Below are 15,968 nucleotides of genomic sequence, written 5' to 3'. Positions count from 1 at the left end.
GATTCAGTGTGACGCCTCAGGCAAGTCACTTGACTTCCTTGTGCTTCAGTCAACCCAGTGGGGGAAGACAGGCCAAAAGCAAGCCCTTAGTGAAAAAAGGCAAACACTGCATCTAAGCCAAAGTACAAAAAAGCCACAGAGCATGTATGGGTTGTTTAGCTTCCCTCAAGAGCAGCAGTCTCAGGAAAGGTGTAACATAGCTAGTTACCCTAATTTACATGATACTTCTCATTCCAGAAGGATCATAAATACTTACATTTCTTTTTTTCTCTGCAGTAGCTTCTTCGGCTGCTTTCTGATACCTTTTGGGAAAGGGGGGGGGAAAAATTAACTGGACTACAAAGTTCCAAATCTTTTGGTGGGAGCACATTCACCCTGCAACAAGGATATTACATACTTTCCAGACCTCATGAACAAAAAACTGGAGATCTTGAACACTTATCAGTATGACTGGTTGATTGTCATGGAAAAAGTGGTAAAAGACACAAAAGCGTATGAACAATGTAACAAGGTACAGTGACATGTTCTTTTGAGCAATACAACTCTTACAGACAAAAACGATATTTAAAACCCATTAACTAGTAAAGCCATTAAAAAAACCCAGCAGCCATCCCACACTTCATTGCCCTGGACAGATAGAACCAAAGCTAAGAGATCGTGAAAGACCTTGCTCAGTTGGTTGCAAAGACTAAAAGAGAGCCCAAATAAATTGTAAAAAAAGCCATAGGTTTTCCCACCAAAATGTTGTAGCGATAAACAACTTTATAGTAATTAAAGTTCTACTTTTCAGAAGCAATGGATGGTAGCCTGTTTCCTACATTTATATTCTGCCACTGAATTCTCCAGTGTACCATTCAGGAGCCTTACAACTCCAGCTGTCTTGCAGTCACATCCATGCCATCATATCGTTGGAATCAAACACACCACTTAGATCTCTCTTGCCTGCTTGGGGCCTGATGCTGAAAGATGCTTAAAGTAACCCAAGAACAGATTGCATATATGATCTCTTAGGCTTTGCAAATCCTATTATTATCTAGCCTCTGAACATGTCATATATGAGAGTTTTTTAAAAGTTAAATCACATATCTGTTTGGAGTTTTAATTTTAAAGCCAAATTGTCAGCAAGTTACAGCCAGTTAGTGACACAGTAGCAGATTTGAAAGGACATTATAAACTCACAGTTCTTGAAATATCTGCTGGTGCCACCCCCATGACTAAATCTTATCTGATGGCCTAATCCAGTAGAAGAAACAATCTCTTACCACCCTGCCTATATTTGTACTCTATCACTGAGTTTTGTATCAGGCCATTTGTTTACACTGTGTGCTGGATTTGTGCATCTTGCATGGGAGGTTTCTCCCTCCCTCTCCTCCTTTGTTAGTCTAAGCAGAAAGCCTGTGCTGCTCTCCCACCCCATGAGCTGCACAAGCAGCTTCCATTCTGAAGGACAGAAGAAAAACACACAAGCGCCTGCACTTGATGGATGTAGTTACGCTGGTCCAAGCCTTTGACGATCTCGGGCAGTGATTCTCAAACCTTTGCAGTGGTGACCCCTTTCACACAGCAAGCCTGTGCGTGTGACCCACCCTTATAAATTAAAAACACTTTATATATTTAACCCCATTATAAATGTTGGATGCAAAGCGGGATTTGTGGTGGAGGCTGACAGCTTGTGACCCCCCCATGCAATAACCTCGTGACCCCCTGAGGAGTCCCCCAGTTTGAGAACCCCCAATCTAGGGTGTACTGTGCTACAAAGCTTCCAAGTTTGTCTTCCCAACTCAGTTCCTCCATGGCAAGGCACAGAACTGAAGTGAGCAACAAATGGGGCAAGTCCTTTGCTGCTCTGCCTCTTCCTGGATAGAGACACAAAGATGCACTGGAGAAAACAGACTGAAGGTGTGCCAGAGGGTGGGGTGGCCCTTTAAGGGAGCTGGCTTAGCCCCACCTCTGACTAATTAGATGCATCCCAGGTGATTGATTGGATGTCAGGCATCACATGATCATCAGCAGGTCACCTGATCCTCAGATAAAAGGCCAACAAACAGCTCAGTTTGGGGCAGAGAGACTGGCAGGGAACAGTTAGGCTGGTGCTCGAAGGCTATTTTATTTGGCTGCTGAAATGAAGTGTGTGCAGAGTAAAAGCCACTGCAAACACCTGATTCTGGGAAAGACCGACAGCCCCAGGTAGCTAACTTCCATGACAGTGGAGCATGTGGCAGAAATACATTTGTGTAACCAGGAGCTCAGGCTTGTGCAGAGCCAAGATTTAATTCAAAACCTTAATTGATTTTTCAAAATAAGGAAATGCCTGTAGAAGGAATGTGATCAGTTTATGGAAACTGAGGCCAAGATTATCAGCCCTGCATATTTGAATGCAACTTCACTGGAGTCAAGGGAGCTGCAGCCACTGGTAGCATAGCAGAATTTGGACCTAATCTATCAATAGCCACTCATTGGGGGAGGGGGACAATTATATTCCCCAAATTTAGTGTTTAATTTCTAGGAGAGTAAATTATCTCTCTTCTATCTCTTTTTGCTGATTCTTTTGCCCATCACAACCCCTGAACACTAGCAATACCCAAAGAGTATCCATCACTGAAACAAAGTACTGATTTCAGTGTGTCTGGTAACAAGTTTGTGTCTCTGCTGTTCAAAGGAGTACACTACAGTTGTAGCCTACAAGGTAAGACGAGATGGTGAGGTTCTAGCATATTGGATTTATGTATTAGTTTTGCACCTTTTGAAAGCTTTTGCTCAAATCCCGATTGGCCACTTGCAACAATTAACATGGTGATCTCATCCAAATCTATGAGAAATCTCTCCATTTTTGTACAACTGACTACCATTGCTGGATAAGCCCAGGACTGGAAATGGCAGGGCAACTGCATGGGTGGAACAAGGTTCATTGGCAGAGTTGTGCATGAGACCCAGGCAAAGAGTGAGGTGCATTGGAAAAAAAATATCAGAAGACTGAAGGAAAAGGCAGCCTGGAAAGACATGGATGTTGCAGGCAGGGAAAGGAGTCTGCACAATGCCTGGTTTAAATCTGCACTAACAGCCCCTCCATTTCACTAATAGTTAGTCACAAACTTATAAACAAGTTGAGAAGAGCTTGGCAGTTTGCATGGTATTTGGGGATATAAAAATGGTTTTAAAAGCAGTAGATTTAGCTGAAAGAGCTGTAGTAGGATTATGTTTCCTGCTGTGGATTTCAAGATTGGTGAACCACGTGGGAACTGAAGTGTCCTTTCTAAATAGCCCTGCCATTGCTTTCATAAGGGTAGGGAAGCCCTGCTTGGTTAAAGTATAGTGTGGTGAATTACTCCAGTAAATGCCATTTTAAAGGATTATTAAAGTTTAGCAAATTGACCAGGCTCAATTTCAAAATCACAGCTAGAGGCAGATGAATCACTGACTACAGCCATAACAAGCATTTTCTTCCTTGCACTCAACACTTCTAAAGAACAAAATAGCATGTTCCAGGAATGGACTAGAGATCAGGTATTTTAAAAAATAATTCAGAGCAGCTGCCTCTCATGTGAGGCTTCCACACATCCCAGTACCAATTACAGAAGTTGATACCAGGCAATATTATTAAAATAGGCTGGGATTTTCAAAGCAGCCTAAGGGAGTTAGGTGCCCAACTTACACTGAAGGTCCCCACCTGTGGTCTGCACACTTCTCAAGTACCAATGACGTGCATTTCCAGCAAGCACGCTTAATGTAAGCGTTTGCTTAGTAGGGCTGCCTCCTTCCTTGGTTACAAGAAAACGTTATTGTTTGAATGGGAAACCAATGTAAGATTCCACAGTCTACCTTGCCTCTCTGCAAGTGAACACTCCTCTAATAAAGAAAGATTAGAAGATGAATCAACCATCAAGGTTGCACCTTCTCTTCCAGCAGGAGGGGGGTGCTAGTGCTCACAATGGCAGCCAGAAAGGGGTATTGTAGTTCTATGGCTAATGCATCAGGATTTGCCAACTGCCTGAAGCACATTCTGTGAGTATTTTATTGCACAGAAGATGGGGTTTAACTGAATTTTAAAAAGGTAAGCAGTGCAGACGGGGAACTGCCACCATCAGCTCGCAAGGTGTCAGCTGCTAGGCTACACACCTGTTTTTGAACTAAAGCTTCACAGCACTTACTTGGAGAACCTCTCAAGGAGAGCTGATGACTTATTCTTGTTGACTAGAGAAAGCTCTTTGGCAGTGATTCTCACAGACTGTGAAGTCCATTGTCTTCTGTTAAATGGAGATGGCTCCATCTTGTGAAAGCAGAAAGATCTATGAAAAACAAAGCAAAGAAATAATCAATATGAAATAGTGATCCAAAAAGGATTTGGACTGAGTGGCTACAAATTGTCAGTCTTTATTTGGGCATTACAAGCATGTCTCAGATCATTGTTGCCAAGTAACAGTCACTGCAGGCTCCTTGGATCAAGTGGATAAAAAAACTAAATCAATAGCTCTAGATTAAAAAACATCTTCAAGGAACTTTAATCTATTTTACTGGTAAAAACACTGACCATTGCAACAGAATGGGAAGAGAAGACAAGCTCAGAGTGAAAAGGATGCTAACATGAGACCCCCTGCAATTCAGATCCATAGGCTCCATGGCACAAATAAGCTCCAGGAAGCCCTGTCTGCCCTTTCCCACTCTGGTTTCTAAAACAAACCTTCAGGCATTTATGTAAGAAGGTTAGAGTTATGAAACCTAAGAGGATGTAATTCCTATGCAAACATTGCTCATTTATTGTCATGGTCTTCAGATTTAATGCAGCAGCCGCTTCCTTTGTGAGTTGGAACAAGTCCTCCGCTCATGCACAGGTCTGCAAACTTGATATTACAACAGCTCTCAGTTACCTAAAGGAATGGCTTTAAACATCCAGTTTACAGCAGTACAGAGACAAGGTTTTGAACAGCTCTTCAGCATGGAAGCTGTCAGAAAGCGAAACCAGAATTTATGCACATCTAATTATTTTTATGTTATTTTTTTAAGAACAGTTTTGAGGGCCCCATGATAACTCCACAAATGATTTGGCTCCTAATGGGCATGTTGCTTGTTCCTCCTTTCTGTGATATTGGGGCACAGAGTATCAGTTGATCACACCAGAGACACTGCAAGGTGACACTGTTTAAGGCAACATCTCTTCTCACATGTCTGAAGATTGCTCCCATAAGATATGGGAGCATAAATTGATAGGGGGATCCTTATAGTGTTACGGTAAAGAAATACTGCCTAGATTGATATTTTTTCATCAGTTTCATGTATTTAATTTGATCCATTCACAAGTGGAAAAAAAAGATTTATTTACTAGACGCTGACGAGCCCTCAGAATATAGCGCCACAGATCCACTCTTGGAGTAAAATCACACCTGAAATGGAAGCACTAAGAAAATGTTAGTGTCACCACAACTAAAAGCAGAGAACTAGCACACTTCTCTAGGGACTTTTTTCTAACCCATGCAAAAAAGGACCCAGAATAGGGAAAAAATGTGTATCAGGATGATAACCTACTTTATGATACGATGCACTCATGATTACTTCCTGGTTTGAAAGCAGACACTTTGCAAGCACAGCAAATCCAGGCTGCACTACCATTGAATGGATTTCAGATTAATCCTTTCAGGCTATACTCCTGATGCAGTTTGAGCACAACTCTTAAAAATCTGTAGGTGGACAAGTCAATACATTCTAACTTTTTCCAACTTCAAGTACTGGAGACGGTAACCACTGCCCACCAGGAACCATCTATGGATGTGTCTCCACTAAGGACAGGGTTCTTCAGAACAGCCCATTTGAATTTCACTGGCACAATGTTCTGAAAGGTCTACAAGACTATTGTACTATCCAAGACAGCACATACTGACAAACCAGTGCCAAAACTAGAGTTTGCATATGAAAGCAAAACTTCCTATTAGCCACAATATCAAACAGTAAAAACAAACAAACAAACAAACCAAACAACAACAACAAAAAGCATACTACTGGTTCCTCAAATGGTAGAAGTGAAAAAAAAAATAATAAGAAGAAGGGCGGGGGGGGGGGGGGAGGAGAATAAACAAGGAATTACTGTGTAACTTACTACTGTGCCAAACCTCAGAGACTTTTTATGTCCAGCTGAAATTTTCAAGGGCCAAGTTTCAAATCCCTGAAAAGGGTCATAAAGGGGCCTATGACTGTAATTTCAGTTCTGGATGGATTTGATATTACTGATGTCAGTCTCTTGACACTTTCCAAACTACGTATTCTGAAACATCTTTGCATAGTTAGGGCAGACAGTGCATGTGTTCACAAGATGAAAAGTTACTCAAAGTACTTGCTTATAAAGTCTCGTCTCATGATGCACTGAAAATCCAGTGAAACTAGCCTGTAAGAGCCCTTTCTAGCACAGAAAGGAAGCATGTAGCGAAGCCCACTTGATAGCAAACCACTTAGCAGCAAGATTCTTCCATACACAAATAATTTTGCACTAAATGTCTATAGACATTAAGGCCTTGCTACGGCAAGGCTGCTGTGCTCCAGTGTAAGTGGAGGTTAAAAGGTGCACAAGTTCTAGATAGGTTTCAGCGTAGCAGCCGTGTTAGTCTGTATCCGCAAAAAGAACAGGAGTACTTGTGGCACCTTAGAGACTAACAAATTTATTTGAGCATAAGCTTTCGTGGGCTACAGCCCACTTCTTCGGATGCATCCTTTTCAGGGATGCATCCGAAGAAGTGGGCTGTAGCCCACGAAAGCTTATGCTCAAATAAATTTGTTAGTCTCTAAGGTGCCACAAGTACTCCTGTTCTTTTTTTAAGTTCTAGATACATTCCTCCAAATTAACAAGGCCTTGTCTACACCAAGAGATTTTCCTCAATTACAGCCATCACTGAGTAGCTGCTTTTGTGCAAGCTGCAGCATAGACAGACAAGGCCACTGTTTGCACGGGAATAATGCCGTTTTATGTATGGCTATAACCAAAGAAAATTTCATTGTAGCAGAGTCTCTAGTCACCAGTTAGTCTGTTCCCTTCCTTCCAGTAATGCCAAGTAAACAATAAACAGTGAATAGGCATAGCTGAGATTTGGGTGTAAGTGTAATCCATGTGCTAATATATCCCTCTCTTAACTACACAGAAATGCTTGTTAAAAACAGGATCAGTTTCTCCATGCTTTGTACCTTGCACTTTTACATGTAATGCAACATACCTGTGCTTCACAGGATTAAGCCTGCTGTCTAATGTTAGCTGAACATGACTGACATGCTCTAAACAGGGAGCATGTAACAAAGCTGTATTTCACTTTCAGTTAATTCTATTATGTAATTTTGCATTTTCACCCTGGTTTGGGTATACAATTCGGTGGAATAGTGACAAGAGTGGAGTTAGTTCATATTTTAAGCAATTAAGATGTATACAAAAAGACTTTTCCAATTTTTAATTTATTGAAGATCAGAAGGTCAGATCATTTACGGGAAAATCCGGTTACCAAGATGAGGTGGCCAGCTGACACGGACATTAAGATGCTGCACTGTTGTAACAGAAAGAATATGCAAGGGAAGTTGAAAGTAAACAGGAATGTTTAAACACCACACCTTGTTTTAAGCACTAACATTATTACTATCAAAGGTAAGCGAACAGAATTTTGACTTCCAGCAGATAACACATGCATTATATTTCAGATACCACTCCTTTACCTACAGTCACATCTGTGTTAAAACAATCATGACTCATTCCAGCAAACATCTCTTCCATAATGGGAGCAATCGCTGTTAATTTTTTTCATAACTGAAACAAAGTAGCCTGCTTAATCTTGAATGGCTACAGGGTGCGTGCGCACACACACACACACACACAATGGAAGTTGTCATGAAGATGTTAACAAACCTGTGTTTCCATATTCTTAACACCTTCCAATATCTTACTTTGTTTAAAGATTCATCATGTTTCTAAAGCATCCATGCTACTTCCTAGCCCCTTCTGGGTAATTCATTCCAGACCACTTCCAGAAAGCAATATTAATTGACTACTATGAGTATTAGTTTACTATCTGTTTTGTACAAACATGCTCTGTGCTGCACAATACACACACATTCTCTGCCCCAGAGATTCACAAGCTAAAGGACACAGACAAGGCACCCAGAGACATGCAGAAGTGTAGATAATAAAGGGGTTACTTGCCAGCAGCAATGTCTGTACTCCAAATGTATTTGCCTCCACAGTCCCCTGTAGAAGTCATGTGTCCAGCTGCATGGTTATGGAACCTTTTTGAGCAGTATTTGCCTGATAGGAGGCATGAGAAATTCCCTCAAGCTACACATTCCATAGGGAGAGTACATAAATAACCTGCCTCATCAGCTCCTTTATATCTGCCTGACGAGTCATGGAACCAACTTCTTCCCTGCTCCATTCAAATCTGGCTGTAAATAATTTACATTGTTAGCATTAAAGATTACAAGTGTTTATTTTAGCTTTTCAACTGTTTTGTTGTATTTTTGATAACGTAGTTCTGAGTTTCCTTGAGTTTTGTCCAACATGGTTGACTAGTCTTATAAAACAAGAGTCGCAATAGCAAGAACGAGGATTTAAGAAATGTTCCTCTTGGACAATAAACTGTATTCTGCCTCAGACCACAATGAGAAATTCCTCTTGCATGTTGTGGAAAGGCACTCAAGTAAAATCTGTAACAACTGCAAGGCCTTCTTTAAAAGGGCTCCGAAGGACCATAAGACTAACCTATTAGCCTAGTCCAGTAAGAGATTCTCTACAAAATGAGTCTCCCAAGCATGACTAACTATGCCAATGGGGTTATCACCTTGTGACGGTATCCCATGAAAATAATCAAAACAGATTTTAGGGGTTACAGAACCATGCTCCTGGGATGGAGGTAAGGAAAGCACCCCAATTACTCCCTTTGGATCTGTTGGAGGAGATCTAAAGTTCTCTCTGGAGTATTCTCCTCTTGGATAATGAGCCCTCACTGGCATGGAAACTACAGTTCTGGAGTAAGATGGTACCATATATGGAACCAGGTGGGTGCATAATTCCGGTCAGATCCAAGCTTGGTACCATGGACTTCTCTGAACTGAGAAAAGCAGGTTCCCTGCCACGCCACTGCAATGCCACCTCAAGAGGAAACTAGCTCAGACACCGGAACATCTGACTTGAATAGGACTACTCATAGTACATGAAGTTAAGAACATACAAGTCTCTACAAGATTACAGGTTTAGTGAATATTTTAGTTTGTTTTATGTAATGATAGCTAGAACTCTGAAATAGCATTATAACTGTCTAATACGCTAATCACTCAAACTAAGATAACTATTAAAAGAGCCTTGCAAAATTAATCTTGAGCTGAGTTAGTGTTGGGGGGAGGGGGGGAGTTAAATGGGTTAGTAAACTAGCACTTTTATCATCATTGTGGAAGGGCGGATGAGAATATTTGGAACCTGGCAAGTCTTCATGACAATTTACCAAAAGGTGGAGTAGAAAATGGTGCATCAGCCATAGCTAAACTTCACCATTTGCATCACAGCCAGTGTAAATTAAAACTTTACATTTACCATAGTAGAGTAAAACCCACATATATGTTGGAAGAGCTAGAGAAAGTATTTATACACAGATTCGACTCCCTATTAGTTAGCTGCCTCAAAGTAGGACTGAGTGGTTTGTTTTTAAAGATATTTATATTGAGGTGTCTGCAAAAAGAAGCATCTGCTGTAACAGCTCATTAGTTAACAGCAAAAGGGACATCAGAGCTGAGCAGTGGGACCAACAAAGTAAAATCAACTGAGCAGAGCAGAGGTATACACTGATCATAGAATCATAGATGATTAGCAGGGCCGGCTCCAGCATTTCTGCCGCCCCAAGCAAAAAAAAAAAAAGCTGCGATTGCGATCGGCGGCGGCAATTGGGGAAAAAAAACAAAACAAAAAAAACGCCACGATCGGCGGCGGCAGTTCAGCGGCAGGTCCTTCGCTCCTAGAGGGAGCGAGGGACCTGCCGCCCCCGAATTGCCGCAGGTGCCGCCCCTCTCCCTTGGCCGCCCCAAGCACCTGCTTGTTAAGCTGGTGCCTGGAGCCGGCCCTGATGATTAGGGTTGGAAGAGACCTCAGGAGGTCATCTAGTCCAACCCCCTGCTCAAAGCAGGACCAACACCAATTAAATCATCCCATTGATGACCCACTAATCTACCAATTCATTACCCAAAATCTTTTTTTTTTTTAATCAAAATAAAATATACACCTCTAAAATTTGCACTTCTGTAAGTTTATTTTTCTGATGATAACCTATATGGTAGCCATGTTGATGCCAGGATATTAGGGAGACCATGTGGGTGAGGTAGTATCTTTTATTGGACCAACCTCTGTTGGAGAGAGTGACAAGCTTTCATGCTTACACAGAGCTCTTCTTTGGGTCAACAGTTATAGGCAGTAGATGCACTTTCAGGTTTAATGTATGTTGCTCAGCGTCGTATCTTTTTGCACTCACAGGAAGGTACTAGGATTTTTAGAAGTTCATTTGGTTGTCATCTAAATAGTAACTTATCAGGATTACTACTTATTAGGTCAGAGGTGGGCAAACTATGGCCGGATGTGGCCCGCGGGACAGTCCTGCCCGGCCCCCGAGCTCCTTGCCCGGGAGGCTAGCCCCCGGCCCCTCCCCTGCTGTCCCCTCTCCCCCGCAGACTCAGCTTGCTCGCTCCGCCACTGGCGCAATGCTCTGGGCAGCGGGGCTGTGAGCTCCTGGGGCAGCACAGCTGCAGAGCCCGGCCTGACCCGGTCTCTGTGCTGCGTGGTGGCGGCAGCGACATGGCCCGGCTCCAGCTGGGTAACGCAGCCATAGCGCCGCAAGCCACCGGTGCTCCAGGCAGCACGGTAAGGGTCCAGGGAGTGGGGGGGTAGGATAGAGGCCAAGGGAGTTTGGGGTGGTGGTCAGAGGGTGTGGGTGTGGATAGGGGTCAGGGTGGTCGGGGGAGGAACAGGGGGTTGAATGGGGGCAGGGGTCTGGGGGGGCAGTCAGGAAGGAGGGGGGTTGGATTGGGTGGCAGGGGTTCTGGGGACAGTTAGGGGACAGGGAGAAGGGGTGGTTGAATGGGGGCAGGGGTCCTGGGAGGGGGGGCGGCATCAGGAATGAGAGGAGGGGTTGGATGGGGCGGCAGGGGTCCGAGGGCGGTCAGGGGACAAGGAGCGGGGGTGAGTGGATGGGGCAGGGGTCCCAGAGGAGCCATCAGGGAATGGGGGGGTTGGATGGGGCAGGGGTCCTGGGGGAGGCAGATAGGAGGTGGGGGCCAGGCCACAATCCCCTCCCCTAACTGGCCCTCCATACAATTTATGAAACCGATGCGGCCCTCAGGCCAAAAAGTTTGCCTGCCCCTGCATTAGGTCATCGTATGAAGAAAAATAGCTGGGCATGTAACAAACAAGAGATACAAAACACCAGGTCATTTTGCTGAACTTTGGCACCATACAATACAGAAACAAACATCTCCCTGCCAGTTTTCTGATCTACAGAGATTTTGAAGCCATTTTCTCAGAAATAATAGCACCTAAGTCCCAGATATTTACTGCTCAGAATGCCATTCCCAGAAAGTTGTCATTCACAATTCTTATTTTAAACATGATGTAAAAACCTAGATTTAAAACTCGGAGGTAGTACAAGCATTTGCTGTTAAGACCAGACAAGTGATCTAATAAACGTATGTTAAATCAGCGGGAAAATATTCAAATATGAGAGGTCATTTAACATACTGAATAATGGAATAATGGACTTATTTTCATACGAAGTGTTCTTTGGTAAAAAGCTCAGACATCTGCATCAACACAAATACCTGATGCTGCCTGGGGCTCAGAGACTCAAGACTCTTAACTGTCTAGCTACCAAGCTATTGGCTTCAGTGCCAATAGCTCACTGAAGTAGCAGTAGCTACCACAACCTCTCATTAAGCTTCTTCACATTTACTAAGGGCAAGTCTACACTACAGCCGGGATCGAGGCTCTAGTGAAGACCCACCAAATCGACAGCAGATCGCTCTCCAGTCGACCCCTGTACTCTACCCCTGATGAGAAGAGTAAGGTAAGTCGACGGGAGAAACTCCCCCCACAGTGTAGACCCCGCGGTAACTCGACCTAAGGTACGTCAACTCCAGCTATGTTATTCACATAGCTGGAGTTGTGTAGCCTAAAATTCAAGCTCCTTTAGGAATAGGCTTTGCTTGTACAATTCAAATATTCAGTTCAAAGTTGAACATGTAAAAATTACATTTTTAACCGATACTGTCACCCTAAAAAATATCAGACCAATTATTATAAATATATTTGTTGTCACATTCTAGTGAACCACTGGGGGCACTGCACATCTCACACACACACACACACACACACACACACACACACACACACAAAAGACCATCCTCTAAACAAAATTAATATTTAATTTCATTGGTTGAATGCTAGTTTACAAGTTGGTCAAGCTAAAAATACAGAGAGATACACCTGTTGATCACTGACTTTCTAACAGAAGTTTATTAAAGTAGATACAGTAGGAATTTTAGAAATATTCCTACTGCCCAAGGAAGAACAATGGAGGTACAGGTGCTCCTAAGCTGATAAAGATACCAGCTATGATACTGTTTATAGAAGACAAATTAAGATTCTATACTTATCACCACAACAGCAGAATTCTCTCTATAGAGCTTACTTTAAAAATTCTGTGCACTACCATAACATAGTCGCTTGAACTAAAAGTTACCTCTCACTTGAGAAATTCTGAAAGAATAAGGTTCTTTGGGTTCACTATACAGTCTAATCCAGGGGTTGGCAACCTTTCAGAAGTGGTGTGCCAAGTCTTCATTTATTCACTCTAATTTAAGATTTCACGTGCCAGTAATAAATTTTAACGTTTTTAGAAGGTCTCTTTCTATAAGTCTATAATATATAACTAAACTATTATTGTATGTAAAGTAAATTAGGTTTTTAAAATGTTTTAGAAGCTTCATTTAAAATTAAATTAAAATGCAGAGCCCTCCGAACCGGTGGCCAGGACCCGGGCAATGTGAGTGCCACTGAAAATCAGCTTGCGTGCCGCCTTCGGCACACGTGCCATAGGTTGCCTACCCCTGGTCTAATCTTTCAACTAATGGAATAAGATCAAAGTCTGCAGTCAGAATTAGATCTGAAGACACCACAAACATAATATTCCAGAACAGGACAAAATGCTAACTGCACTATTTCCTGGGATTGTGGCAGGTTAATCTGAATGTTTTCTTGTTTTTAATTTTTGAAGATAAATTTTCAGTTTTCTAACCACTCAATTCAAAATTCAGAACTATTCCTTGACTTCCTACCCCAAACAAATAAGTCCACACTTGAGGAGGACAGATGGCCATGAACAAGTCACTTGAAATAACCACCTTGTAGTTTCTGTGTAAAGTTACCATACACTGTAGCACACGAAGATACTGTGGTCCAGATTTGTACCAAAGCTGGAGAAGGGAGGATAACCCTAAACATTTTTCCTCTTTAATGGTGGTGAGAGGCTTGTAACAGCAAAATAATTATTACTGGGGCTTTTTTCTTAAATTGCATTTCAAAGAGTTCACCTAGTATTTAGGGCATATACTGAAAGAACGTGAAGACTGTACCATGCCCATTACTAAACATTTGTTAGCAGCCTATATAAAACAGGCTCTCCACAAACATATCAAGATGCCATCAGACACCTTTCATTTCTTTGAAAGATGGGAACAAACAACTTTCATTGCTGAATTTTCAATACTGCATAGCACAGAAGAGAAGAAAATAAACACAGGTGATCAGACAATTTATATGATGACCTCATTGAGACTGATTGGTGAGTTCACGCCTTTCAATTACCATTACTCCAAGGATAAACCCCCACCTAAAACAAAAGAAATGTGAACCCACCAAGGAGCTTTTGCTGAGTACTGTTTTGGGTAGGTGGTACATGTATGGGAAGGCAAAACAGACAAACTAGAAAAAGAGAGAGTGAAAGACAGCTGGAAAGAGCAGTTGAAAGAATGCAGCTGACCCTAGAAGAAACCTGGGGAGAAGTTTTTGGGTTGGGGTACAGGCTGCTTGGGGCTGTGAGTTAAAAAAAAAAGTGGTTTCTACTTCTTGATTCTTTATACATTCTTTGTAAATAAAGAAGAGTACATTAAAGAAATACCTGACTATCACCAATTTCTACACCCAATTAGAACCACCTACTAGACTCCAGAGTTTTTTTAAGCTAGCCACTAAGGCCAAACAGGGTAACAATATGAAGAAGCCATTTCAATTTTGTTTCAATTTGAACATGGAGGTGGCAAATCTATCCAAGATTTATGCAGTTGTGAGAACTTTATACAGCAAAAGCTCTTAAGGGCATTGATTTACTATAACAGCACAGCTTTAGAGCAGTACAAACTTTTAGTTTTTTAAACTAGCTAAAGCAAGCAAAGGGTCACATATCCAGCTTCCATTCCACAGAAAATTCCCACTGTGGACATGAATAGCGGCTTCTTCCTCCTAGGGCTCACCGAGTAGATTTCCAGGACTCAGGTGGGGCAGGAAATGAATCCAGGGCATAAAGCAGGCATACAGTTTTGATCAAGCCCGTCTCAAGCTCTCCAGGCACACCCACGGTTTAAAAGGCATATGTCAGTGCGTATTCATGCGCCTCTGGCAGGTGCACAAGCGCGGTTACGTCTCACATCTGGCTGCCCTGTCAGATCCGCCTGCCTCCGGGGCTGCCCTCCCACACCCGTAGGAGCGGACCCCTAGGACAGGTGCTTGCGGGAGGGGACCGAGCCAGCGCCTGCCCCGCCAAGGGAGCCCGCCAGGCAGGCAGGGGAGCGTGGCTTCAGCCCCTGGGGCGGCTGCCGGCAGGGCGCTCAGGGCACGGGGGCAGGTCGGCCCGGCAGGCCACAGGGATAGGAGCCGGGGGGGGGGGGCAAGGCCCGGGGCGCCCCAGCCCCACAACCCGGCCCCGGCGACACCGCTCCTCAGGGGCTGCGCGGGGAGCCGGCCTGGGCCAGAACCGCGGAGGGAATCCGGGCTCCGACGGGCCGAACCCGCCCGCCTCGGGATCCGAACCCGCCGCCGGGGGGTGTCTGGGAGGGAACCGGCCCGGCCAGGGACGGCGGGAGCCGGAGCGGGACCCAGTTCCTCGGCCGGACCCGACCCAGGCGCCGCAGCAAGCAGGGGACCGGACCCCTGCGGGGAAACCAGGCGGCTCCGAACCGGGCCAAGCGGCCCCAGCGCCCGCGACGACCCACCTGTGCCGGGCGGCGACCGGGACCAGCACCGCGCACCTGTCGCTGCTGAGGAGACGGCGGCGGCACCTAGAGCAGCGGAGGTAGCTTCGCCAGGGGAGCTTTGGCCACACCCCCTCCTGGCGCTAGCCACCCCCAACCAGAAGCCTTAGCCACGCCCCGTCTCCCTGGCCGGGTCCTCCTGCGCGCATGCGCCCACCTCGCCGGCGCTCTCCCTAGGTGCGCATGCGCATTTGTCCCCTCGCCCCTCTTTGGCAAAGCTTCTGTGCACATGCGCAGTAATCTCCCCCTGTTCTGTTCCTCTCCCCTTGTAGAGGACTGAGTGTCCCCTAGCTGCGTGCTGCCTGACACACGAGGCCTGACACCGAGCTTTCATAGAGGGTCACCAGGGTTAACAGGAGGGTTTCTGGATTCATGGATTGTGTCCTTAGCCTAGCTCTGCTCACGATAGCCCCAATCCTGGTGCCAGGTGGCCCTGGAATGATCAATGGTTTTGCACCAAAATGCGGAAAGTCAGCAGCACTAGGAGGCAGAGGAGGCCCTGCCTGCACTAGGGAATTTTTGTACCAATATAGCTGCCCTCGTGCAAATCCCTCATATAAACAACTGGATTTGGGGAAATTGAGACACTGTTCCCAGTTCTGCCACAGCTTCCCTGTGTGATCTTGGGCCAAGGTGGGTGAGGTAATACTTTTTATTGGACCAACTTC

The 15,968-nt window shown here is 44.3% G+C and overlaps 1 protein-coding gene across 1 annotated transcript in view; it reads right to left on the bottom strand.

The window, feature by feature from the left end:
• Window positions 1–15,331, bottom strand: part of LIMA1 (LIM domain and actin binding 1) — a 38,350-nt gene extending 23,019 nt beyond the window's left edge. Inside the window, exons 1-3 of the mRNA XM_065419445.1 lie at window positions 15,262–15,331; window positions 4,149–4,286; window positions 257–302 (exon numbers count right to left, since the gene is read on the bottom strand). Of these exons, the coding sequence (XP_065275517.1) occupies window positions 257–302; window positions 4,149–4,267 (165 nt within the window). The 5' untranslated portion in view covers window positions 4,268–4,286; window positions 15,262–15,331. The remainder of the gene's footprint in view (window positions 1–256; window positions 303–4,148; window positions 4,287–15,261) is intronic.
• Window positions 15,332–15,968: the final 637 nt, after the last annotated feature.

The sequence above is a fragment of the Emys orbicularis genome, chromosome 19, assembly GCF_028017835.1.
Source record: "Emys orbicularis isolate rEmyOrb1 chromosome 19, rEmyOrb1.hap1, whole genome shotgun sequence".
Taxonomy (NCBI): Eukaryota; Metazoa; Chordata; order Testudines; family Emydidae; genus Emys; species Emys orbicularis.
This window is presented reverse-complemented; position numbering and strand designations above follow the sequence as displayed.